Below are 26,526 nucleotides of genomic sequence, written 5' to 3'. Positions count from 1 at the left end.
GACAAGACAAGAAAGATGAGAAGGAATCAATTTTTGGTTGGCATGAATAAAAATTATGCGAGACTGATAAATTTTGTGAGGTAATTTTTTTATTTAAATCACATGAAAAAGTATTATTTATTATGCGAAAGTCAATCAAAAAAGTATCAATTTATATAGTAAATATGGACAAGATTAGTGGAACATATGTGAAATATGAAAACACAAATCATGTTTAGGAATAAAATATGTCTGTTAATAAAACAATCCATTTCCGCAGGGTTAAAGTCCGGTTGTGTGTGACAAAAATGCAGTCACCATCTCTCCACTGAAACTGTGATTTGCTCTTTACTCATGTTTGACCCCAGTTAATATTTTATTGTCACTTCAAGAAATGAAAGCCATTCATTTAATTCTAATTACAATGATAATAAATAATAATGCATGGTTTTCAAACAAAATTTATTTATTTGTTTACTTACATTTATATTTTAAAAATAAAATTGTGTGTGACCAAAAGTGGGAAGGATGCCTTCTACATCTCCCTGTTCTTCGATTTTACTACTGTCCTTTGTTGTTATGATATGACGTGATATGATTATGATGACATTTCTCATGACCCACCATTGATAATTCCAATCTTGATTTCCCATTGTTATTTGTTATTTTTCTTTTGTGTGTGTGTCTCTGTATATATTATATACACACACACACACGTAATGATTTAATTTATATCCATGCTCCATACCGGAAACCACCACTAAGTCAGCAATTATGAATCCATTAATGGCGCATTGATCATTATCATCACCATTTAGCATTCTCCGAGCTTCTGTTTTTCTTGGATTTGCCATTTGAGATGAGAGGTGTTTCAATTCTTGGCAAAGTTTAGATTTTTGGGAGTTTCTGAAATGTGGGCATATTTTTGGGAGTGGATACTTGAGCTTTCCTGGAGTTGATTTTTTTTTTTCCGCTTTTATAAGTCTGAGGCAATGTTATGGTGATGGAGTTTTCAAGATCCTGGCTTTGAAGCTTTCTCTTGCGTATACAGTTCCAAGAAAGGTAACATCTTGAAGGCTTTTGAAATGTGCACTTTTGTTATGGTGGTAATTATTTTTATTTTTTAAGATATTTTACCCCTGTATATTCCAATGTCATCATATTTTTTCGTGACAATTCTTGGATTTTATGAGCATTTTGTGCTAGTTATTTTCAGTATTAAACCTTCAGTTTTGTTATCTTCACAAGAAACTCGCGAAATTTCAAGTTTTTATATTTAGCAAATTAAATTAAATTGGTTTTACGTTCTCTGTTGTTTAGTGGATTCATGGATTGTAAAATGTTCAGAAAGGAATGGGAGATTATTCAAATCTCACAATATAGTCTCTCTTTTTTCTTCCTCAAATATGCAAATTTTGTAGAAGACAAGTCATTTTTTGTGTGTGTTTCTTGTGCTAACGAACTCTACTGGTATTTTCCACATCCTAGAGGATGGCTTCTGGTCTGAATGCACAACTCTCCAAGAATTCCAGCCTTTTCGGTCTCAAGGTGTGGCAAATTATTGGAATTATAATCGGTGTATCTATTGTGGTTATCCTCCTCCTGTTGACATTTTATCTCACCAAACGGAAGAAATCAAGAAGAGCTAAAGACAAGCTCCCTCTAAGCCAAATACCTACGGTTTCGAAAGAAATCAAAGAAGTGCAGGTAGAACAAGTGCCCGTGGATGAATTTGTTCCACGAGATGGGATTCTTCTCACCATTCATGACAAGTCGAGCAATGAAGAATCTGATTCGGTTTTCGTCCATTTAGAGATGCCAAAAGTGAAAAATGTAGATAACAGCAGTCAGCCTGATTCATTCCATAACATGGATAGAGATCATCGTGGATCAGAGTCAGGAGAAGAAGGGAATTCGGGGACATTCATACCTTCTTCATCGAATCCATTCACTGCTCCTTCACCTTTAAGTGGTCTCCCTGAGTTTTCTCATTTGGGTTGGGGCCATTGGTTTACTTTACGAGATCTTGAACTTGGGACCAACAAATTTTCAAAGGAAAATGTTATTGGAGAGGGTGGATATGGAGTGGTTTACAGAGGACAGCTTGTAAACGGTGTTCCGGTGGCTGTCAAAAAGCTCCTTAATAATCTGTGAGTTACAATTGACTCTATTCTACGTTAAGACATATTTAGTGGGTAGTCTTGCCGAACAATTGCCTTTCCAGTTGTCTTGTGTGGCTGTCTATGTTCTGCAGTGATCTAAACATGGCGTTTGAGTACGGTAATCGTGAAATTTAATATGTTTATGTTTTTTTATGCGCAGAGGTCAAGCAGAAAAAGAATTTAGAGTGGAAGTTGAAGCTATTGGTAATGTGCGTCACAAAAATTTGGTTCGACTTTTGGGATACTGTATTGAAGGAACTCATAGGTATCATTCAGTGGTATATAATTTTGTTAAAGTTTGTGTAGGTGTAATTTGGATGACATAGCCAACAGAATAGTACCTTCCTGCTTTGAATTTGTAAACTTAATCTTATCTTCAAGGATGCTAGTTTACGAGTATGTAAACAACGGCAATCTAGAGCAATGGCTCCATGGAGCTATGCGTCACCATGGATTTCTTACTTGGGAGGCGAGGATGAAGATTCTCCTCGGCACAGCTAAAGCGTAAGTTGGCTGAGCTATTACTTCATTTGTATCTTTCAGTCTTTTTCCTTTCAATCATATATTAGGTCTCATGGCACATGATACATATGCTGCAGTCTTGCGTACTTGCATGAAGCCATTGAGCCAAAAGTTGTTCATCGAGATATAAAGTCAAGCAATATACTGATTGATGAAGAATTCAATGCCAAGGTATCTGATTTTGGTCTGGCTAAACTACTTGGGGCTGGAAAAAGTCACATCACAACTCGAGTCATGGGTACCTTTGGGTTAGTTCCTTTGTCGAGTTACTTTGTGATATCAGCTAAAAACACTTTTAGTTGTACGTAAAAATGGAGATTGATGTAAGAAGCATCCTCATTCATCAACTTGTCTCTTACTATTCAGATACGTGGCTCCTGAATACGCCAACACTGGACTTCTAAACGAAAAGAGCGATGTTTACAGCTTTGGCGTTGTACTATTAGAAGCGATAACTGGAAGGGATCCGATAGACTATGGGCGTCCTGCTCCAGAGGTACTATTTTGTGTTAGAAATACAAGAGCAGAATATAAATTTTAAGATTTTTGTTAATCAATGTTTTTGACTTGACTCCCCTTGGATATTTAAGTAGTTACTCTTCAACAACTCTTATTGGTGTAGTCTAGTTTTGTTTTGTCTCACGTATCAAGTGTAACTCCAAGTGCGCGAAACTGTGGATATTTTCAGGTTAATATGGTTGACTGGTTGAAAATGATGGTTGGAAGTAGGCGCTCAGAGGAAGTGGTGGATTCAAAAGTTGACACGAGGCCACCAACTCGAGCCCTCAAAAGGGCACTTTTGACTGCTTTGAGATGTGTCGATCCAGATTCCGACAAGAGACCTAGGATGAGCCAGGTTGTCCGAATGCTCGAATCAGAGGAATATCCTATACCAAGAGAGGTCAGTGTTCCAATCCTGCAAAGTGTCTTTTAGTAAAGATTTAATGAGTTTTGATTCTTATGAAAACATAAATGCCATAGGATCGAAGGCATCGAAGAACTCGAGAAAGTGGCGTACAGATTGATTCTCAGCCGGAGAAAACTATGCAGCGATGAAAAGAGAGACAACCACACTATTAGAGCCGAAGTAAATATTGAGGACTACTAAAAAGAGTCGCTTACTTTGGCCTCCATGAATCTTTTGAAAGGATCTCATTTAGTACCAGAATTCTAGTAATGCATGATATGCTCAAGAAGTAGCTGTCTAGAAGTAGAAGGAAAAACATACCTATAGGTGAGCGGAGATTCTATCATAAAATATTTCACTTTTTCTTTTTTCCTTTTTTTTTTTAAAAAAAAAAACTATATCTTTTGTTGGTATTGTTGCTCCATTTCTCCAAATATTCTTGTTCTTTAAGGGGGTTGACTGATGGTATACTAGCAAGTGTTTAGCTATATTCAATTCATTGATGGAAGAAATGAGTTTTGCTTCTTAGCAGACTATTAAGAAAAAGGGATTTATGTGATCATATTGAAACATGTAATGGTTTTGGTTAACCGAGTTTTCTGGATACAATAATGTTTGATAATATGTGTTCAAAGTTACAAGAGACGAGTTATGTGAGTTTTTGGGTCGAATCATACACAACTTATTGGGCAGCCTGGTTCCATAATAATATACAAGAAAGTTAGCCGTAGATCATTCGATGTCACACCAACAAATATAAACAAATAACACGTTACAACCATAATATGACCTCTAATGTATTCTGACTTGTTGCCTCAATCGGGTCGAAGAATATCACAATCAAAGATTATTTGATCCTAGTAGGACATCGCGTTTTATTTTCACGTTGTCCATTACATAGCCTCATGAAAACAAAAACAAAAACAAAAACAAAAAAGGATAGGATTGAATCAACCCACAATCAAGTGAATCTAACTGAGTACTTGCACATTTCAACTATAATTCAAGCTTTACCCCGGTGTTCGTCGACTTGTTGGCAAAGAGATCGAATTCTTTCTTTAAAAGACTCCCATTTGGCTGAATGGGGAAAACATCTACTATATACAGAGTCACAAACGGCCCGAATAAGGCCAGTAAATATACGACAAAACAATATTCACATATTTGCTCTACTCAATTGAAACAGAGTGCAAAGTAAAGTATTCAAGATGACTGCAGTTTCTGCTTGATACGATCTGATAGCTTCCCATTTTGTTTCTCATATTCCTCTTTCAACTCTGCCAAGCTCTTTGACACCTATATCATTCGTTTGCAAATGTTAACAAAGTAATAGATTCAACAGCGGCAGATGACCAATCAATCCAAAAGAACAAAAGAAAGTGTTTCAAGTGCATGTGTGTGTGCGCGCGCGCGCATTTTTGGGTTATTGTGTGTAACAGTATGAGGCAATAACCAAGAAAAATTAGCCAAATAACGCTCATAACAGCCACACTGCGTGACTTCCACTTACCCATCAATATTCGACGAATGCACCTTCATCTAACCTATCATGCCAACTTAGTCACGTCACGTCATTGACGTTTCATATCATCAAGTTCTTAACTAAAGCACAATGTTAAATCATAAATTTAACAAGAGGGCTTAAACTCTTACAAACTAAACTTATCAAGTGCCAAAGCATTTCGAGCTAATTAGTCGCTCAGAATTTTTTGTGAACCCATTGTGGGACATATAACACAGGACATACTTTCACTTTTGCAAAGGAAAAAACGAACCTTAATTGAGAAGGCCATTGGAAGTAACATATCAGGATTCATGGCATCCTCAGGGAAGTTGCGTAATGCATGTATCAGTTTTTCAAAGGGCAACTTCACCTGTTGAACCAAGAAAAATTATTTGAGATAAGCCACTAAAAAGCATTGGAACTAGAAGAATTCAAGAAATGATGGCAGTGTGATTTCACCAAATCGTCGTGGCAGTATTTCAGCAGAGCCAAACCAACTTTAAAGACAATGACTACACCCTGGAGCGAAGGGGAAAAGGACAAATTTAGAATGTGTAAGGATGCAGGTAAAAATGACAGCACATGGCTAACAACCAACCTCAGAGAGAAAGACATCCCAAATCCTAAGAGCCAAATGGAATGGAAATGAGTATGAAAAAACAGTTATGAACCACTGGCTTGCATACATACTCGGATTTATCATTTCTTGAGCAAAATGCTCTCCCAACTTTGGCAAGTGTTCTTTCACCAAATTCTCTAACTGAAATAGATATTGTTGCACAAGAGGCAGCCCCACCTGAACATTTCAAGATCTTCCTTATAGTTTCAAGTTTGATAAAAACGCCAAGGCACTGAAGCATAGATGCAACAGTGTTCGACTGTCATACGAATGTAATAAAACCGTGCCATGATAGTCGCACAAGATGTGTAAGAAATTCAACAAAAATCAGGTATCACAACTTTACAGAAGCTGATATATCGGGAAATAATGCATCAATGGTAAACCTTGGACTTTCAACTCCCAATATAAAATGTTACTAGCACCTAAAGTGAGACTTTAGTCAAGATTAAAAACACGCTGACAGATCAACAGAAAGATAGACAGCTAGTGGCCTTATTTTGCTTATATTTCCTGTTACATGGCATTACTAAATTCAACTGAGAGTATCAGGTGAACTTCAAGTAAAATCATGCCGGACTAGCGTCAATAGACATCATCCTTTCACACAAGGTACTATATGCACAAACCATATAAATGTTTGTTGTCATGATGGACTCTCAAATATTTGAGGTGGTATAAAGCAAAACTATTTGCACAAACAGAACATCTAAAGTTAGTATAGGATTCAAAGTGATAAGCTCGAATGCCACTCTACATGGATTTACATGATCTCATCATCATATTTATTAGTGTAGATGTTTTGCACGTCATCACGTGGCAATAATGATGAAACTAATCACACTCTAAATCAAATTGCAGAAATTATCAACTAAAACTGCACCAAGTACAATCCTTCCATCGGAGCATGAACGGCTCCTTTCAGGAGAGCAACCAGCAACCAAAATGCATCTTCTTCACTCATATAAAGGAGCAATAAACCGGCCACAAATCCCATGCCCTGAAACCAACAGAAGTTTTAGTTTGAATAGGTGGTAGGAAATTAGGAAATTGGCAAATAAATAACAATTTAGATATATAATAAACCTGCACATATCCAACATCTCTGTCATATACAGAATACGCCTTCAGAACATTATAAAGAGATCTTTGACCTGGACCATGTCTTTGCTGGAAGAAAACATGTGAAGGGAACGTACGAGAAATATCTCGAATAATATCTAGCTCTGAAGCAGATGTCTCATAGATGACTAATTGCTGCACAGAAACACAAGAACTATCATGAGAGAACAAAATAAGGAAATGTGGTAACACGTTTTTTTTGCGTCAACGCCTACAAAGAAATTCATCCCTACACGTGACCTTTCAAAATCACAGCTAATTAGTTATAAAGAGTAAAAGGAGAAACAAGGCAAAAATTTTCAAATCCAACGATTCCAGAATCATCTAAATTGATATCCTCCAAGATTTTCACCATAAATGAAAGCCACATGACAGATTGTTCCTCAGAGACAGATAAATGGGTTTCAAGATCAAAGCTCAAATAAATTACATTTGGACAGCTACTAACTCAATTTCTTTAGAACGGTCAACAGGTTAAGAATATGAAGACTTATCAGCAACTGAAATATTGTTATACTAAACAGAGCCTGCATGCACCCTGGACTCATGAGGCAAGTGAGAATTTTAACATACTACTAAATATAATTATCAAAACACGGGATACAAGATGATGGCAACTAGTAGGTACATAGACAAGACTTGTAAGGAGAACCAAAACTTCACATGCGGATACATTCTCATCAAGCCATGGTTAAAGCACAACCTAAAAAATAATAAATAACTCAAATACCAAAATTTGAGAGAAATACATGCCATGCAACAATTGAACAAAAAGCTGTCATATTCTCAAACTAATGAGATTTCAGAGTAGTTTAAACCAATTCAAGCAAGTACAAAGAAGGTTCTTACCATACAAAAGTACAACAATTAAAAAAATTACTTTATTTTGAGATGAAATCAAAACAGTTGTTAATATCGGTTCCATTTGCTTAAATTTATGAAGGCAGAAACAACATAAAATGTGTGCCCACCACATGCGCACCAGGGTGGATTCCCATGCATATTTGACATTAGAAAAAACAACATGGTTACCTCATAGACTCCTGGATTCATGAGCAAGAGGTCGCGACTGCCAGAGATTAACTGCCAGACAAGTCCTCTTAGACAATCGGGAATACCTTTCCTTATTCTCCTTTTCACAACTTGAGGTTTTCTCCTAACATAATGCTTCCAATCACTTCCTCCAACCCCGATCATTTTTCTCCATTTTCTAATTCTTCTTTCATCCCTGAGAAGCCCATAACGATATAACAACATTATATGGAAAGCACACCCCTCGTGTTAACCAAAAAAAATATTTTGGAACAAAAACCTCAACAAATTATTTCCTAAACGATCATACAGACGACATGACTGTGATCTAAAGCAAGGATAACAAAATGCTAAGAGATAGAAGAGACTTCTTTAAAATATTGTGCAGTTCTAGACGAATCATTAAGTCGTGCTAGAATTTATTTTGGTTTACTTGTTTTTCAGTGTTTCCAGATGATGGAGGTATTCTTGAATTGTTTGGCATCCTGCAATTCACATAATTTTCCGGTTTAATTCTTGAATATCTTTTAGGTAAGCTTTTGCAGACTTTCAGCGGGCCAAAACTGCCTCAGTGCTAGATATATAGTTACTAATTTAGAGCTTCAGTACGAGAACCTTCAATGTTAACATACAACACAATCTCACACAATAAAACATTGTCTAAATTTTGAATCACAATTTCGTAGCCAAGCAACTATCTATGAAACTCAAATAACCAAAGCCTAATCTCTTATTTATCAGAGTACAAGGCAAAGTCTAAGTAGAACTCTCAACCTAAATCACTGAAATTATCAAAAAAAAAATTCTTGTTTGCTGGTTTTATTCAGTTCAGCCTCTGAAATAGAAAGCAAGGCTTAAAAGTTCTCTCTTCCTGATGCCATAGTTGAAACTTGCATTGGGTGTCAAGAAGAAATCTCTGTGGTTGTGCTTTTCAGACAAGGGTATTAAGTCACCTAGAAAATACAAACTAGCTGATGTCCTCCATAACGGAGGGGAAGCATAGCACTTCAGAAATTGACTTTGGGATAATTTAATTCAAAAAATATATATATATGTTGTGTGTTTGGATCCAATATATTACATCAGGATTACAGTTAAAAACATTATAAAAAAGTAAGCTATGATGAATCACGTATCTAAAACTGATTTGATCATGCCAAAACTATACATCTATCAGTTCAAACACTAACATGATTGTGACTCCCATGACATTCAAAATAGGGTTTTGGTATCCATCCAATCATATTTTTTAGCTATTTAATCACTCTGTTACATCCACTCTAAACAGATCTAAAATTTAGGGGAATTTTTTTATCACGTAAAATCAGGAAAGAAGATGAAATACTCAATCCTCTAGCAGAAACAGCAAACATAAATTTGTGGCGGGAATTGAAGAGCTAAAATTGAATCTTCTGTACAGATGTCGAAAAACACCAAGGATTGCAGCCAATAACATGGTTTTGGTTATCAAAATCCTCTGAGCAATCAAATGCAGGATAATATTTATCATAGGACTAAAAGCATAAAAGCTAAAGCAATATGAATACATTATTATATTAAAGTAAGAAAAGCAGTACGAGAAATTATTAACTTCCTAAAAAATGCACACCTCTCATACTCAAAAGCTGATCTGCTTCTCGTTAAACCATCAGGGGAGTTACTTTCCTGCTTCAAAAATCCAAACCTATCAACTTTAGGAAGCACCACCGGTCCTGCTTCGGAGTCATCCACTCTATTCTTGTCCATTCTAAAACCTCGTTAAATTAAAGCCCCTAAAACTCTATTAAGAAAGTAAATCACTTTTCGCCACATTGCTGTGCAATCTCCAATTTCAACATTACCTACGATACAAAATCAAGAATTTACCCAAACAAGAAAAAGTTGCATGATTGCATCAAATCCAACAGCTGAAATTGAACTTAAAAAAAGAAAACAAAAGCTGCAATTGTCACTCCTAATTGTGCAATCATCAAATCGATTTCTAATGCATGTAAATTCTGGGAATTACGCCGAATAATAATAGGTAAAAAAAATCAATATATATCAATGAATCGGGTATCAAAAGAGAAGCTTTATACCACATTGGAACAAGGATGGAACAAAAATCTCACAGGCCAATGCAAAGATGGACAAAATGACTTTCAAAAATAAATCAGCACTGGGGAGAAAAAACCTCTGGACTCTGGAGTAATCAAAGGCATGATCCAGACAACTCCAATTTCTGATCATTTCTCGTTAGACACGACAAGAATTTTAGATTTTTTCCGATGATCATTCTTTTTCTTTTTTTCCTTTTTGATGCCTTATTTATGGGGAAAATTGAGAGGATGAATGAAAGAATGAAGCGCGTTGGACGTGGCCAATACCTTGTCATTATCAATACGGCTCTCTATATGAAAACTCCACCACATTCCATTAATATATAATATGATTTTTTTTATATAATATATAATATGATATATACTAATATACAGTAAATTGTTTTTTTTTTTTTTTTTAAGAAAGATTACATTCATTATCATTTATCATAAAGGTCGATCAAAGATTACAGCTTTTTTTAAAAAAGACAGCAATAGCATCCTTAAACAAGATATTACATTTAAGATGTAGACATCTAAAAACTAATAGATGGACAACTTGATTAATCTTTCTCAAACAATGAATAATCGAAGCATCAACTTGATTGTTTTTTTTAGAGATATATACAGTAAATTGTTATTGTTATTATTATTATTATTATTATTATTATTTTTTAGTACTAAGGGACAATAGACAAATATGTGAGATTAATTGAGATTTATTGACAACTCGAAAAATATTAGATTTTTATGCAAACTCGAAGCTAACCTCTTCCAACATTTTCCCCAAATTATTAACATATTTTAATATTTTATCAATCCCCTTCTCAATTTTTTTTTATTTTTTATTTTGAAAAAGTAGTAAAACTATTTTTAGTTTGATCATAAGATGTAGGGAGTTTTAGGGAAAATTAAAATTATACATGACACCAATTCTAAAGTGTTCATGTAAAATTGATAGTGATAGATAATATAGTTATAATTAAGTAAACATTATTCGTTTACCTATTTTTATCTACATTTCAAACGGGTTGGATCCGTTTCGTTTTCAAACTCTAAAGTCCACAGAGATAGAAAAATGGTGGAGCAAATAAAAAACTCATAACAACAACAATTCATTGATCAACTTGAAGACTATCGTTATTCATACATGACAACACACAGATTCCTTAAATGGTATATCATATATATTTCCTAGTCTTTATCAGAATCTCCAAACCCAAACAACTACTGACAACGGCTGAAATAAAAAACATGTAATGGCAAAATACACAATACAACAATACTTTCGGTGCAGCAGACAATTTTCAAGCACTTGCAAGAAACATATCAAGGCTTCAGCTTTGGCTCTTGTCCCATTTGAGGGGCTTCACAACTTCCCAAGTAAAGTCTGGTTCATCTCTTCCAAAGTGGCCGTATGCAGCTGTTTTCAAGAACCTTCCGCCACTGCCTCTCTTCAAGTCCAAGTTAATGGAGATCATGCCAGGCCTGAAATCGAAGTTTTCTTTCACAATCTGCAAGATTTCCTTGTCCGGGATCTTACCTGTACCGTAGCTGTCCACAAAAACAGACAATGGCTCAGGCACGCCAATGGCATATGAAACCTGTACGATGCATCTACGTGCCAGGCCATTGGCCACGATACTTTTGGCAGCCTGTCGAACTATATATGCACCGCTTCGGTCGACCTTAGTTGGATCCTTACCAGAGAAGGCACCTCCACCGTGCGCTCCCCAGCCACCATAGGTGTCGATGATGATTTTACGACCGGTGAGACCAGCGTCACCATGAGGCCCACCAATCACGAACCGACCTGAAGGGTTGAGGTGGAAAATTGTCTTCTCGTCTAGGTACTTCTCGGGGATGACGGGCTTGATGACATGCTCCTTGAGATCCTTGGCAATCTCATCATTTGTGACAGTCTCATCGTGTTGAGTCGAGATGAGAACCGTGTGTACCCTAATAGGAACCATGGCACCATTTTCATTGTAGTACTCAACAGTTACTTGAGTCTTGCCATCAGGCCGCAACCAAGGACAAGTGCCATCTTTACGAACTTCCGTGAGTCGAGCACCTAATTTTGTAGCGAGCACATGGCTGAGAGGCATGTACTCGGGGGTTTCATCAGTTGCATAGCCAAACATATGTCCCTGGTCACCGGCACCAATCTCTTCAGGGCGTTTGGTCAGGTGACCATGGACACCTTGTGCAATATCTGGGCTTTGTTGTTCGATGTTAACTAGGACCTTGCACTTGTCAGCATCGAGACCAACATCATCAGATGTGAATCCGATGTTGCGGCAAGTGGTACGTACGATCTTCTCGTAGTCTATATTGCCCTTTGTTGTGATCTCACCAAAGACCATCACCATGTTAGTCTTGGTACAGGTTTCACAAGCAACTTTGCTGTCCGGATCTTGTTCTAGGCAGGCATCCAATACTGCATCAGATATCTGATCGCAGAGCTTGTCGGGGTGACCCTCATTCACGGATTCGGATGTAAATAGGAAGGTGTCCATTTTCCCAACCTTCAACGATAAAACACATATACATCATACAGTTCCTCCATCAATAAGATACAAACGCAGATAACACCAAAAATCGTCACTACGAACCAAAAATCCAAAGAATTCTACATTACAATTGACATGTTCAAGAAGAAAAGGAATCCCTCAAACAAGGCAACAGTTTTTACACTTGTATGCTGTTGCATCAATATAAGAACCTGCTTTAACGCGTTTTTAAGTAGAAAGAATACAAGAATATTTTCTTTTCACCAAGTGAAGCATAATGAAGAATCAAATTCCAAATGCCAGCAAGAATACAGTGATTAAAAACCAAGAATCTCCTCATAGCGAAGGGGTAATTCTTCACTAAAACCATTAAACAGAGCACACAAAGAACAGATCTGAGTTGAAAGAAACAAAATTTTCAACATATATTGATCAAACTAATATGAAGCAAGATCATGCCAACCAAAATCATGAGGAAATTCACCAAGAACATGCAGCACTCAAAGCTGCTATACTTGAGAAGCAAAACCAAGTTCAGATCTTTAGTATTTCTCACTTTACGATTAAATCTTAACCCCAAATCTTGAGAAACGAAAAGACGTCATCCAGATCCCAAAGATCATGAACGGATCCAAAATTTTGTAGCAGATCTGGGATAAGAAGATCCACAAATGTACTCAGACACACATACATTAACTTATGTACTAACTCACCCATTTCACCCGCTGCAAGTAAAACAGTCAACACGAAGTCTAAGACTGTCGTGTAAGAAGGTCAATTCTCGGTGATACGATCTATGCAATCGAAAGAAATCAACTGTTCGCAGCTCAAAACCTCCCAAAACTGACTCAGACACACAACATAATCAGTCAAGAAACAAATTCAGTCACACAAACGAGGAAAAAAAATAAAACCCACGAACAAAAACGAATATCAAATGCTAAAACCAAAAATTTGCTAAACTTCATAACAGCAGCATTACATCCCACCACACCCATGAACAAAAACCTTCATAAATGTAAAAAACCAAGACGTGGAAGCCCAAGATTTGCTAAAAATCGAATACCTTCGCAAATGAGAGCTGCTGCCGACAAAAGATTCGCGTATCCTTCGGCTATGGGGTAGGAAAACACCAATACTTGCGAGTCTTGAAGAATGAAGCAAGTGGGTTATTTATAGATGGATGAAACGGTGGAGTGTGCAGTTAAATCTATGCTGGGGACTAGATTAAGTAGGGTGGTTGTAATAAGGAGATTATGCACCGTCCGATGTGTGTTCACGTCATCTGATCCAACGGTAGAGACTGATCGTAGTCGTTGAGAGAGTGACATTGGTTTGTTTGGTGGAAAGTTTAGGCTGCAATTACAATTTAAGTGCTTAAATTCTATTTTATTTTCATAGTTAGCATGACCCCATATGGAGGATGAAATCAAAAATAAAATTTTACATGTACATTAACATAACAATTCTTTTTTTTTTTAAGTACATTGCCATAAGACGAACCGATCCAATGATTTGATGAACTAAATTTACAGTTTTATAAGAGTTTTTGTGAAATTTTTTTTTGTACTGATATTAAACAAACATATATTGATTAAAAGTTACTCTATCGATGCAGTATGCCACATGGATTATTGTTTCTAAACTTGATTTTTTATTACTGTTATTTAAATTCACGGACAGAAAAACTCGTTCAAATGTCTAGTCCATCGTGATATTCCATGTGGGGGCATGATTTAAATTATATAATGTATATAAAAAGTATTTTGAAAGATATAGAGTCCATTCTTAAAAAAAATTTCCTAGATATTAATAATAAAACCCCACTAACGAGTTATGACGCAGATTTTGCAATAAAAAAAAAATAGAGTATAATAGTAATACTAGTGCATTTTTGTGTGTGTACAATACAAGTGGGGTGGGAATGGGATTTTGCATTTGGGATCGCGTTCACCAACCCATGATGTGGTCATATCTTGGTCTATTCGATTCGTTGGTTGATGTTTTCCCTTTTCAAATTCAAGGTTGGTGGCATATATCCTGGTTTGATGCTACTCTGTTAGCTTTGATGTCTTGAATTATAGATCTGATTCTAAAAAAAACAGTCACATTATTTTTTTTTTACGATACAATATATTATTTAACGTGAAAATAAATATGTATTTTTTTTTTTTAGTCATTGGATCTACAATTGAAATGCTATCTCATAAAAAAATCAATGTATATTCGAGTTGGTGAAATAGGTGAGTAACATAGAATTTGGACAATGTAATTTACTTCGCTATCGTGACTTGTTGAATATTACAATCATCTGAAAGATTCACCCAACACGCATAAAAAATAACGACTATGAGATCCACAAATAAACACATTTCCGTGTATCAGAGTAATTAGGATAAATATAAATATAATGATTTTTGTAAAACTAGAGATATATTTGAAAAATAAATTGAAGGAGAAATCAATCGATAGCATCCTATTTGATAGATAACATGTAATAATAAATCTAGGTACCACGATATTAATTTGGTGTACAAAATACTGGTAATTCAGCAAACCTCAAAGCTAATATATTATATATATGATCTGGTTTAGGTTATTAGATCATGCTAGCTAAAAGAGTTCGGCCTCTAATTAAACAATATTAATTTGTTTGGTAGTATGTAACAAAATTTGGTATAAATTCGAATTAATTTTAGTGAAAACCTAGCGTACGTAAGTCAAGATTAATGTCAATCTAATTTAATATAGATGGTCCTGCCAGTTAAATTAATATGGATCTGCCGACGCTGATAAATTTGAATTATTATTAGGGTTATTGTTATTATTATTATGATAATAATGCGCAGTGCATGCCATGCATTTTACAATAATAATGTGCGACATGTCACTGGGTGAGTATGTCAATTTATATTTTTTATGCAAACAATTGATAGATATTCTGGCATCCAGCATGACACGAAGATCTCAAATATCGGTTGAGTAGATGCTATCCGCAGGATAGTGGCTTGCGGGTGACATGGAGACCCATAGTTGGTTAAAATTAGTGGGCCCTATGTGAAACCCATTAATTTTGATCAATCATGAGGTTACACATCACCCGCAGGATAGTGCCCTGCGGGTGACATGTACTAAAACGAATGTAGTTTTCATTATAGAAAATCCCTCCACAGATTAAAAAAATATTTTTTTTCCCTCGCGTATACATGCTACATTTTGTGAGTAGGTTTATCAATAATAAAAAGATAATGTTTTTTCACAGAGTAAATTTTTTTATTGATCGATCAATTAAAGAATCCGTCTAATAAAATTAATTGGTAAAATAATATCATAAAAGTTTTTGTCACGGTTGTAAACTTTGCTCATGATTTAGCATATACATGATCAATCTCTCGAAAGTCGAAATTAATATTAAAATATTTTATTTATGGAGTCCACGTTGGTTGAAAGTCACCAATTGTGTTGTCAAGTGGTGCTATTTAATTTTAATTTTTATTTTTATTTTTTCTTTACGAAGTGGTGCTGATCTCAGAGAGCAGCAAGTGACAGAAGAGAATGGAAAATATTATTCATTTATATTATTAATTTAATGAATTAAAAAAGTATATGCATGAGTTTGGACCTATCCCCTATCAACAGAAGTTAGCATTCCCAGGAGCATGGAACATGCATGCCTTGTCACCACGAGGACTTGTCTCCATATATATTTTTTAATTATTATTATTATTATTAATTACAGCAATTGCATTAGGTAGTTAGGTGCTACTGTGAAAAATGAAACATAGAATTTAATATAAATTTTAGATGATCGAATTGATTACTAAAGGTGGAAAAAAAATAAAAAAATACCAAATTTGATCATGCAACTCATGTTGGAATTTAGATGAATGTACAAGCAAGGAAACATGCATGCATCCCCTCAACTAATGAATTCTCATTCCAGAAAATTGATCTGAATTCAGGTTCAGAAAACACACACACAGAGGGAGAGGTCACAAATAAGCAAGCAAACCAGCCAATGCTTTTAGAAGTTTAATTCATCTACTGCTCAAATTGAAATTCTGAAACCGAAAAAACTAATGGATGTCATGAAAATGATCAGAATGCAAGGTTAGCTTTATGCAGTTGACATGATACACTCAATTGCCTCCTTGCAAATGCCAGTCATTGTTGCCTCAGGCCCATAAACCTGCTTACATCATCGATGCAATTCATGTTACTCGTAGATCCAGATCCAAAAACGCTACTATGATAACTTTTCATGTTTTGCGAAGGAAAGACAATGATCTAGACAAGTTTAAGAATATCCTTCAAAACTCATCTTTAAGTGAAAGAAAACATAATCATCAAATATAAATATATGAATATTTCTGGACTATAAAATTTTTTACATCGGAAGCTAATTTGAGGGAGTGTTTGCCTTGCTTACAAGGTCTTTAAAACAACTTAGAAGGTGTGAAAGAACTTACAAAAAGACATTACAATGTTTAATAAAATTTAAGGTCCTACAAAATTGAAATAGTTTATTTTGTAAGCTTAAAAAGCTTGTTAAAAAGTGATGGGAGATCCAACTAAAGGTTTTTGGGATCTTAAACGTCTTATGTTTTCTGAATACAAAAATTGTCATTAAAAGATCTTATAAGCTTGCGGACTAGAGTTCAACCTAGCATATGAGTATTACCCCAATGATAGATCTAATGTCTCATGATTTGCCGCGTCAGCAATATATCATTAATTACGCCTATGTGTAAAAATACGAATCATTGGATACATGATTTGGGTATTACCCTTAATGTAGGATCTCATTAAATAGCTTGCGGAGACTATTTTATTCGTCAATAGCTTGATATCATACAAAATTGTCTAAAAAACCATCAGAACGAGAGATCAACATAAAAACAAAAAGAAGTCTCCGTCAGCCTGCCAAATAGCTCAGCGGAGTTAGTTAGTTTTTCAAGACTGAGTATGGAGTTCAACTAATGTGTAATTTTTTAAAATTATTTTTAGAAACCTTTTTGATTATCATCATTCCAACGCATCAAAGTCAGAAAGATGATCAATTCAATTTCGTCCAGACAAACATAAAAAAAAGATAATGTAGTTGCTCAAATTGAATTGATCATCTTTCTGACTTTGATGCGTTGGAATGATGATAATCAAAAAGGTTTCTAAAAATAATTTTAAAAAATTACAGACAAACATAAAACAAAGATAATGTAGTTGCTCAAATTCCAACCCAATTGAATAGAATAATTTTTTTTTTAGCAAATGCTCGAACCTAAAATAAACTGAATGCAGCTTATTATAGAACAGACATCAACTTTTACCTCGATTGGAACCCCTAGTTCCTCTCCCAAAGCCCTCATTCTAGCTAAACCAGTTTGATAGTTTGGACCACCTCTACGAACATAAATGTGCATTCTTGATGCCTGCAACTTGGATTCCTACTCAGTTGAAACAAAAAAAAAAAAAAAAAAAAGTGAAGTCTTGCACATAAATGCAGAAGTAAGATTATCTAAATGCATCAAATATTTGAACTAAACCTTCTCCTTGAGTGCCCGGATAATTCCATTGAAAGTAGCAGCAACATCTGTAAAGTTTGCTATACCTCCTCCAATAAGAAGAGCTCTTTTACGGCCATCAGGGTTTGCTGTGGCACACTGGAGGACCAGCAAAGAAAAAAAAAAAGAGCTGAGTGCATCAGAATGAAAATTTTAGATTATAAAGCTCAAGATCTTACGTCAATCACTACTCTGGCATATTGCAAAACCTCTTCTTCATTTGGAGCTCCACTGTACTCCGCATAGTTACCTAGCTCAGATGCATAGCCCAAATCCCCAACCTTTTGACAAAATAATAGAGTGTGGAAAAATATTTATGAACTTTGTAGAAATTTGCGGCACAGGCACATGGACAAGTATGGATACTTACTGTATCAGCATATATTACACTTGCGCCACCTCCAGCTACCATTGTCCAGATACGTCCTTTTGGGTTCAGGACAGTAAATTTCAATGATGCACTGGTCTGTAACACGATGCAAATGAATGAATAAGATGCCAACAAGGTGATCACGAAATGTTTCGATGGATTAACCTCTACCAAAGGTTCAAAACCAGTGAATCATATAGAATGTCTTGACTATAAAATGTAACAAAAAGCAAAAAGTCCTTTTTGCTAATCTAATGAATGGAAAAAAACTGCACAAGGGAACAAGCTTTTGAGTAATGGAGGAAGTTTTAGAAGTGCAAAAGTTACACGATTCACGAAACACAGGGTACTTACTTTTTCATCCAATGTGTGAATGAAGCTTTCTGTTGGACTTAATACACGTCCAAAAGGCAGGGGAAACTCGATATTGCCCCATCTGAAACAAAAAAAAAAAATTGCATAAAAGGCAACAAAATGATTATCAAAAGGAAACAATAACCGTTCCACGCATGTAAAACAACTAATGAGCCATACTTTTTAAAGTTTTTGAAGGCAGCTGTATCATCCAACTCTCCTCTCATGTCAAGTGGATACGGCTCTCCATTTACCAGAGTAAATGGATTCATCTCAAGAAAACTAAAATCCAGATCTGGGGTGAAAGAAGGACATCAAATATGAAGTTAGAAAGACAATGTACTCAATCTGGGACTCATCAAACACATAAGTGCAAAACATTTTCTTAAAAAAAAAAAAGAAAAAGGCAAGCATTTCTTTTCCTTCCAAAATCTTTTTTTTGCATCCAGAAAGAGAAAAGATGCATGCATTTTCACTCTTTCCATCATCTAATTTCTAGGAAATGGAAATAAAAATCAAGAAACATAATCCACGGCTGGCAAGGAGTATATACCTTGGAAAACAGAAAAGACGCCAATAATAAAGTCGCCTATCTTCCCCCTAACCTGAATTGATAACGAAAAATTAGCATGCCATGAGGGGTGAAGGTAAATTCTACAGTGATTTCTGCATATTAAACAACACAATAACGATAAAACGATTAAACTAATAGTAGGTAAAAACTTTACGGTGGCTTAGCGTTGACAATATGGAGTTAAAGAAACACAGAAAATGGCAAACCTAGACCAGATGGTTTTTAAAAAAGTATATTTCAGCACAAAAAGCAGAGTCTTTGATGACAATAAGTTTTTGTGTTTGCTTGTTTTTTTTAGTTGTTTACGTACAGTTTTGTCATCCAGCTTATAGCTGAATTATTTAGATATCAAGTCTGGATGCAAGAGAGTAACAGATGATTTCTCTGAACCAGGTATGATTGATCCCCTTAATTGTCAAATAGAACATATTCAGAAGATGCAGTCAATGCTAGGGACTTATGTACATTGGGCCAAAATAATTTGGGCCAAAGATATTATCTAGTTTTTAGAATTAATGTCTTGCGGAAGAGGCAAAAGAAACTATAAGAGTAGAGAGTTGGTTAGAGTTGAACATACTGTTATTTTGTTTGAATGAGATTACTAGCTGAGGCTAGGTAACGAGAGCAAATCTCCTTGTACAGAGGTCAATTTCTGGGATCTTTATTTACATTATATGCCATTAAATCTCAGTTTATCTTAATTTCTTGCGTTGATTATGGTTGATAACAGTCAAGCTTGTCTAATAGAATAGAACCAGCACAGCATCTCAGAAAAGTTGCAAACAGGGTAGCAGGACATAGTTCATAGCAGAGCAGTTAAGCGCCGATAAAGTACAGATCAAAGAAACTTTCCGCTAAATCAGATATTATATTATTATATTAAATCAGCTGAGGATCATTACAGCGTAGTGTATCGAATGTTTGTTGCCTAAACTTACTATTAGACAGAGGAAAACTGGAAAGGACTTCTGCAGGTGTCAGTAAATGTTTGGAACTAGCAATTGCAAAGTTCGTGGTCATGTTTTGGAAGGATTTGGGTAGTTTCTCAAGAGATAAACCAGCCATTGACATCTGTGATTCAAATATTTCAGGATTCAAAATTTCTTGTCTGTATAAAGACCAAATTTGAAGATTGTAGAACTTCTTTACTGCACTTATCCAGAAACCTGTTTTCTGCATTCTCATCGAACTTACACACTCCTTGAGTTTACTCATTACATCCGTATAGAAGTTTGTTCGCTCAAACAAAAATTGTTTGAGAGGACAAATTAGGTGAGTTAATCAAATTAACAAGGTGGCACAGATACAATTAATTATCATTCCGACTGTTCCAACCAGTGTGGGGAGACTTAGTGCTATAATTTGAGCTGATAAATTAGCTGAGTTAGTCAAGTTAACTGAGTGGATTGAACACAAATATTATCATTGTGACTCTTCCAACCAGTTTGGGCAGACTAGTTCTAGGAGGCTAATGTATGTGAAAAGGTTCTGGCTTAGGTGTAATCTGATTGCTGCCCAAGTTACATAAAACACAATTTTTAGAGTGGCTGGTTAGATTCTTTGGAGTCCAATCAGAGAGTTCTATCATAGTCGTCCTTCCTGTGCGAATAAAGTCGGCATGGTTGGATATACGGATACTGTCTCCGACCTCTATGATACTTTGTGCTCTATAAACAACGAAGTAACTATTATTCTATTGCTTGATTTTCCAGCACAAGCAGATCAAAATATTTCAAACAGACCAATTACTAGCTGAACCTTGCAGTCACCTTTGGTTTACAAGGTCAATAAATAGAGTTGATTACAACTTACCATCCTTCCAACTTTGAGGAGTTAAAGCTACTCTTTTAAAATTATTTCTATAGTCTTTTTATACTCATTCTCTTGCTAGACCTGCTTTGTACTAGAATCCACCAGAACTGATACAAAGACAAGACAACAACAAACATCTGGAATTTACAGACAGTAATAATAATAGCATATGGAGTTTGAACTAGCACCACTCAGTTAGCAACAGCAAATTAAATCGATGAAAAGCTTACCTCTAATGGAAGTGTGGCAATTAATGGAGCGCATGCCTCCAAGGTCATTGGTTTTTCTGTGGGAAGATGTATAGTCTTAACCTGCAGAACCAAATCATGATTCAATCTTAGTTTCTCCAAAAAAAATAATAATAATAAATAAATAATACTAATGCAACCATATCAAAAGGGAAGTATTATAAAAATTGTGCAATTTTTACCTTGTCCCAGTTCTCTTCAATTTCGATACCTCCACATTCTGAGAAGCTAATGCTACATCCTAACCTCTCAGACACAATGGACAGGTAATATTCTCGTTCATGAGGAACAAAAGGCTCAACAATGAATGTGGTTATGGGAGCTTTACAGCCACCCATTTCAACCTAGGAAGAATAAATTTCAACATTTGAACAACCAAAGATTAATAGTAAAATGCCATAGGTTAAGATTATCAGTCACCTCAACACCAAGGCGTGCTTTCACAAATTCAGCAACTTCAGCAAGATCTAAGTTCAAAGCTACCAGCCCACTCTTCCCACGCTTCCCAAACAACATGTCAGGTTTAACAACCAACTTTGTGGACGATAACCATGGTTCTTGGTTGGTTAAATCAGTAAATTCTGTCGATTCGGTCACCTAAGGACATTATTTAGTGACAGAAATGTAGCTCTGATCAGATTCATGCCGAAACCTCTATCAAGTTACAAGCGGCCAATTAAACTTAGACCTAACTCCAATCCCAAAAACTAGCTCAAGGGGGAGGATTGTCCAAGTCTATGTATAGAACTCTCGGGATTTTTATCCAACCAATGTGGGATAATTAAAAAAACCCTCCTCACTCACATCCAAGAATGAACATCTGGAGCGTGCAGATATTAGAGCAGCCCAACTATGGGCAGTCCAACGCATAAAGGTGGAACCTGACACTAATATCATGTTAAGAAGTTCATAATCTTAACATGGTATCAAAGACACGTTCCACCGTTATGCGTTGGACACTTGGACTGCCCATAGTTGGGTCACCCTTTAATTCTCCACGCTGCAGTCGTTTCATTCCTGGGCGACATTAACGGGTGGTCCAGCTATGGGCAATCCAAGTGTCCAGTTGTTTCATTCCTAAATGTGAGGGGTGTGCGTTGGTGTGTTAGTTGTCCACATCGGTCAAATAAAGTTCCTGAGAGTTACACACACATATATATACTTGGGCAATCTCTCATTGAGCTAGCTTTCGGATGGAGTCAAGTCCAAATCAATATTCTTAACAGTAACATGAGTAAATTATATTTGTAATGCGGTAAATAAAAACTAAAAATGAATTGTTACATACAAACTCCTACTAAAATTGCAAGGATTAACACAATTTTGTCCGCTCAATATTTCATACACCAAGGTTGAATATCAACCTTGTATTTTGCTTGCTATCATATTTTCTCAAGCGATCATGAGATCTGCTTCAAGAAATTTTGTCTTTTTGTTTTAAACTCGCAGAAGTGGCATCTAAAACTGAAGTGTCAAACTCAGATATATCTATCTTGTCACCAATCATTGATGTCAAGTCTTATAATACAGTTTCAAAATAGTTGATCAAGTGTAATACACATGAAGAAGCAGTAAGATCAAAGGATCAAAGGGAATTCAATAGCTGACTTTGCAGTATTTTAATTAGGCGCCTAGTAATATGTAGCCAAGGAACTTTACTAATGACATCCGAGTAAAATACCCGAGTAAAATAACAAAGAATAAATTTTTATCATTAAAAAATTTCCAACGAAAATAACCGGTAGTATTTGTTGAGAAGGGAGATTGCCATAAAACTAATGCCTATAACATAATCAGCCAATCAAAAAATTTTAAAATATATATTATGAGAAGAATTAATTGGCCCTGAAAAAATTAACAGTATGATGACACAATTCTGGCTAAGCAGATGATCAAACGATATAAAAGAGAAAAATGAAAAGCTACCTCAAAACACTATAAACTATTCTACGGATCAGACAGAGATCCAAGAACCCAAATCAAATGATAAGAACGGTTAAACGGATGGACTAAAACATTCCCACGGGTAACTCACGGGCTCACGGCACAGAATCATCACATTGCAAAGCATCACGCGGAATCATGAAAAAAGAAGTAGCAAAACTAAAACGAATTCATGCCTGAGCAGAACGGATCTGGAGATCAAACCCAGACAATCTTTTCAAATGCTCCTTGAGCAGCCTCTTTGAATCGTACTCTCTGATCTTCTTCCTCGCCATTTTTCTTGTTCCACTCCCGTTGCCAAGCTCAAAATCGTAAATGAATCCTGTAAAATTGATTGTTGGAAAAGGGATGATTTGGGATAAAAGCGTTAGCTTTGGGCAAAAGGATGAAATTCACCAACTCGATGGTGCAGTGCTGTGTGAGTGGATGGGCACTGAAGACGGTGGTTGGGCGATTTAGGCAATGATCTGTTCGTTGGATGCTGCCATTTTTTAAATATAAATATAAATATAAATATATGAATAATAAAAAATAAATCAATATTATATACAATAAATATTCTTATTTTAAACAATAATATTTATCAAAAAATATATACAAGGATGGTGTTTGTTGACTGTTTGTACGGGTGATCGTCAGGTAGGGCGGGTTGGGTTATCGTTCAGAGCCTCGTTTTTTTTATGAGTCTCGATTATTTTTTTACTTAATATTTATATTAATACATAATTTTAGTTAATAAAAAATATAAAAAAATTGATTGTAGGCCGGTTTTATTGCAAATTTTTTCCTTCAATTGGGTTAAATCACCACAAACAAATTATTTTAAACACGAAATTTATCACAAACTTTCATGCTTCATAAGTAGGCATATCAAGTTTTTCTTACTTGTTATACAATTAAACCATGACGATTACTTAAATTTCAAATTTGAAATTGTGTTGAAAAAATGTAACATTTTTATTTTTTTTCAATTATTAATTATTAATTGATTATTGCATTTTTATTTTATTAATTCATATTACGCGAATTTATTATTATCCTATATATATGTTTTTTTGTTCGGTTTTTAGTTCATTATTTAGTACTATTTTATATTGCACTTGAGTTTAGTTAAAATATTTTTATTTTAGTACGATTATTCATCGTACGTACAATGATTTTAAAAAATGACGAATTTGCTTCAAAAAATGCGACAAAAGTGCATTTTAAATAATATTGGTTGTTGAATAGGATATTTTTGAGAAATTATGTAGAACATTTATTATGTGTAAATTTGTTAATTATATATTGTGGTTTACTTTGATAATAATATTCGATTAGTTTATAAATATATATATATATATATAATTTTGATCCGCGGCAAACTAGTGTGCATGGATTTCGTGTGCACTACATTATGTTCGCGCAAAATTTTTAATTTTTAGATGTTTTTAGATGTTCGCGGGTGTTTGCGCGAACATAATGTGGTGCACACGAAATCCATGCACTGGACCTAGTGTGCAGTGAATCATTCTATATATATATCACACTATTCAGTTATTGAAGGACCATTTTTTTATTCGCTCAGGACCTAATTTATCTTAGGACTGCCCCTTATTGTACCATCTTAATCAAGAAGGTTTTGCAGAAATATCAGATTATCACATTCTAGTTGACTTTCTATCTTTTGTTTGCAATCAACGAGATGTTGATGTGTGTTCATTTGTAAGCACTGTTGTCTGTGTTGAGATGGGGTACCGGATTTCTAAAATAGAATTAGAGGTTATGAATCTTACTGTCTTGACGTGGTAGATGTCGTCGATAATTTGTATTTTTTTCCGCCTCTCCTCGTTGATTCCGAGACATACGAAAGTGATGTTCTGTGCCGACTTGGAGCCCGAGTAAGTGATGTTATGTGGTACGCCAAGGAATATGAGTTAAAAGCTTCTACCATGTGCTCTAATCCACTTGAACGCAATCTCTTCTCACATTTCGATAGGAGGATAAGATGTTATTCATAGAGCACATGGTAGAAGCTTTTAACCCATATTCCTTGGCGTACCACATAACATCACTTACTCGGGCTCCAATTCGACACAGAACATCACTTTCGTATGTCTCGGAATCAACGAGGAGAGGCGGAACAGAATACAAATTATCAACGACATCTACCACGTCAAAACAGTAAGATTCATAACCTCTAATTTTGATATTAGAAATCCGATACCCCATTTCAACACAGAAAACCATGCTTACAAATGCACACACATCAACATCTCGTTGGTTGCGAACAGGAGATAGAAAGTCAGCTAGAATGTGATAATCTGATATTTCTGCAAAACCTTCTTGATTAAGATGGTACAATAAGGCGGTCCTGAGATAAATTATAATGATCCACTGCACACTAGGTCTGGTGCATAGATTTCATGTGCACCACATTATGTTCGCGCGAACAACTCATTTTTTAATTTTTAATTTTTAGATGTTCGCGATTTCGTGTGCACCACATTATGTTCCCGCGAACTACTCAGTTTTTAATTTTTAATTTTTAGATGTTCGCGCGAACATCACGCGGTACACACGAAATTCCTGAGTGGATCATTCTATATATATATCACAGTACTATTCAAGTTATTGAAACACTGTTTTTTTATTCGCCCCGAACCTAATTTATCTGAGAACCGCCCCTGACTGTTTGATCCAGGTTTTTGGAAATGGCTTTACAGTCCTCTCCCCTTTCATAATGTGGTAAAAAAAAAAATTAGTTATTGCTTGTTTAGCTTATGGACAAAGTTTTTACTTAGACTGGTTTACCATGAATTTATCATGTTTGGTTTGAGGAATGTGTTCAATGATTTCAATTTTCAAATATAGAATATAACGGGACGATAATTAAATTAAATAACTAAAATAAACTAATTTTTTGTAATGTTACAATTATGTTACATCCATCTAAATAATGCAAAAAGTTGGTTGTCCTACCTATGACTAAAATCTTGAATTTGAATGAGTTTTTTATCGGACGGTGTCGTTCGTGAGACGTACGGCTCAAAAGTGGCAATATATATATGTATATATTCGCATAAATTTTTTATTTTTTTTTTGCAAGTTAGATCGAAAAAGAGATCCGTCTCACAAAAATATGTTGTTAGATGAATCTACATGCCTAACTTCGTGTTCATCTCTCTCAGATTGAAAACAAGGAGACACGACCTTGCCTAAATATTATCTCTTATGTTATTAACA

The 26,526-nt window shown here is 35.2% G+C and overlaps 4 protein-coding genes across 5 annotated transcripts; 1 reads left to right on the top strand and 3 right to left on the bottom strand.

Moving 5' to 3' along the window:
• The first annotated feature begins 521 nt into the window (after positions 1–521).
• On the top strand, positions 522–4,144 carry LOC140885488 (probable receptor-like protein kinase At2g42960). Its single transcript, XM_073292476.1, has 8 exons — positions 522–1,041; positions 1,468–2,129; positions 2,302–2,406; positions 2,523–2,645; positions 2,741–2,911; positions 3,030–3,159; positions 3,352–3,564; positions 3,645–4,144. Exons 2-8 carry the CDS (start codon positions 1,471–1,473, stop codon positions 3,717–3,719), a joined length of 1,476 nt encoding a protein of 491 aa, XP_073148577.1. The 5' UTR covers positions 522–1,041; positions 1,468–1,470; the 3' UTR covers positions 3,720–4,144.
• Positions 4,145–4,359: 215 nt separating this feature from the next.
• Positions 4,360–10,207, bottom strand: LOC140880274 (uncharacterized). Of its 2 annotated transcripts, none has more exons than XM_073284578.1 (9): positions 9,926–10,207; positions 9,457–9,688; positions 7,848–8,043; positions 6,780–6,950; positions 6,577–6,693; positions 5,673–5,870; positions 5,534–5,593; positions 5,346–5,444; positions 4,360–4,866 (listed from the first exon to the last, which is right to left on the bottom strand). In XM_073284578.1, exons 2-9 carry the CDS (start codon positions 9,591–9,593, stop codon positions 4,774–4,776), a joined length of 1,071 nt encoding a protein of 356 aa, XP_073140679.1. In that variant the 5' UTR covers positions 9,594–9,688; positions 9,926–10,207; the 3' UTR covers positions 4,360–4,773. The 2 variants fall into 2 exon arrangements, with proteins under 2 accessions (XP_073140679.1, XP_073140678.1); XM_073284577.1 differs by having other exon boundaries at positions 4,361–4,866; positions 10,021–10,207.
• An 811-nt stretch (positions 10,208–11,018) lies between these two features.
• LOC140879805 (S-adenosylmethionine synthase 1-like) lies at positions 11,019–13,632 on the bottom strand. The gene is made up of 2 exons (XM_073283715.1): positions 13,505–13,632; positions 11,019–12,453 (listed from the first exon to the last, which is right to left on the bottom strand). Exon 2 carries the CDS (start codon positions 12,442–12,444, stop codon positions 11,263–11,265), a length of 1,182 nt encoding a protein of 393 aa, XP_073139816.1. The 5' UTR covers positions 12,445–12,453; positions 13,505–13,632; the 3' UTR covers positions 11,019–11,262.
• A 2,700-nt stretch (positions 13,633–16,332) lies between these two features.
• On the bottom strand, positions 16,333–23,763 carry LOC140881017 (ATP-citrate synthase alpha chain protein 2). Its single transcript, XM_073285965.1, has 12 exons — positions 23,478–23,763; positions 21,778–21,954; positions 21,540–21,701; positions 21,340–21,420; positions 19,277–19,328; positions 18,904–19,018; positions 18,724–18,805; positions 18,370–18,465; positions 18,179–18,280; positions 17,982–18,098; positions 17,766–17,882; positions 16,333–16,627 (listed from the first exon to the last, which is right to left on the bottom strand). Exons 1-12 carry the CDS (start codon positions 23,574–23,576, stop codon positions 16,556–16,558), a joined length of 1,272 nt encoding a protein of 423 aa, XP_073142066.1. The 5' UTR covers positions 23,577–23,763; the 3' UTR covers positions 16,333–16,555.
• Between the last annotated feature and the right edge of the window lie 2,763 nt (positions 23,764–26,526).

Source organism: Henckelia pumila, chromosome 2 (genome assembly GCF_033568475.1).
Source record: "Henckelia pumila isolate YLH828 chromosome 2, ASM3356847v2, whole genome shotgun sequence".
Lineage (NCBI taxonomy): Eukaryota > Viridiplantae > Streptophyta > Magnoliopsida > Lamiales > Gesneriaceae > Henckelia > Henckelia pumila.
Note: the sequence above shows the minus strand (reverse complement) of the source record. Positions and strands in the feature narration are given on the sequence as shown.

Excerpts from the sequence above, each read along its gene's own strand:
- LOC140885488 (XM_073292476.1), top strand. The coding sequence starts at position 1,471 with ATGGCTTCTGGTCTGAATGCACAACTCTCCAAGAATTCCAGCCTTTTC. Across the intron at positions 2,407-2,522 it reads TGTATTGAAGGAACTCATAG|GATGCTAGTTTACGAGTATG; the intron begins GTATCATTCAGT and ends CTTATCTTCAAG. Across the intron at positions 2,912-3,029 it reads CGAGTCATGGGTACCTTTGG|ATACGTGGCTCCTGAATACG; the intron begins GTTAGTTCCTTT and ends CTTACTATTCAG.
- LOC140880274 (XM_073284578.1), bottom strand. The coding sequence starts at position 9,593 with ATGGACAAGAATAGAGTGGATGACTCCGAAGCAGGACCGGTGGTGCTT. Across the intron at positions 6,694-6,779 it reads GAGATGTTGGATATGTGCAG|GGCATGGGATTTGTGGCCGG; the intron begins GTTTATTATATA and ends TGTTGGTTTCAG. Across the intron at positions 5,445-5,533 it reads AATACTGCCACGACGATTTG|GTGAAGTTGCCCTTTGAAAA; the intron begins GTGAAATCACAC and ends TTGGTTCAACAG.
- LOC140879805 (XM_073283715.1), bottom strand. The coding sequence starts at position 12,444 with ATGGACACCTTCCTATTTACATCCGAATCCGTGAATGAGGGTCACCCC.
- LOC140881017 (XM_073285965.1), bottom strand. The coding sequence starts at position 23,576 with ATGGCGAGGAAGAAGATCAGAGAGTACGATTCAAAGAGGCTGCTCAAG. Across the intron at positions 18,099-18,178 it reads ATGCCAGAGTAGTGATTGAC|TGTGCCACAGCAAACCCTGA; the intron begins GTAAGATCTTGA and ends CTGGTCCTCCAG. Across the intron at positions 17,883-17,981 it reads TCCGGGCACTCAAGGAGAAG|GAATCCAAGTTGCAGGCATC; the intron begins GTTTAGTTCAAA and ends TCAACTGAGTAG.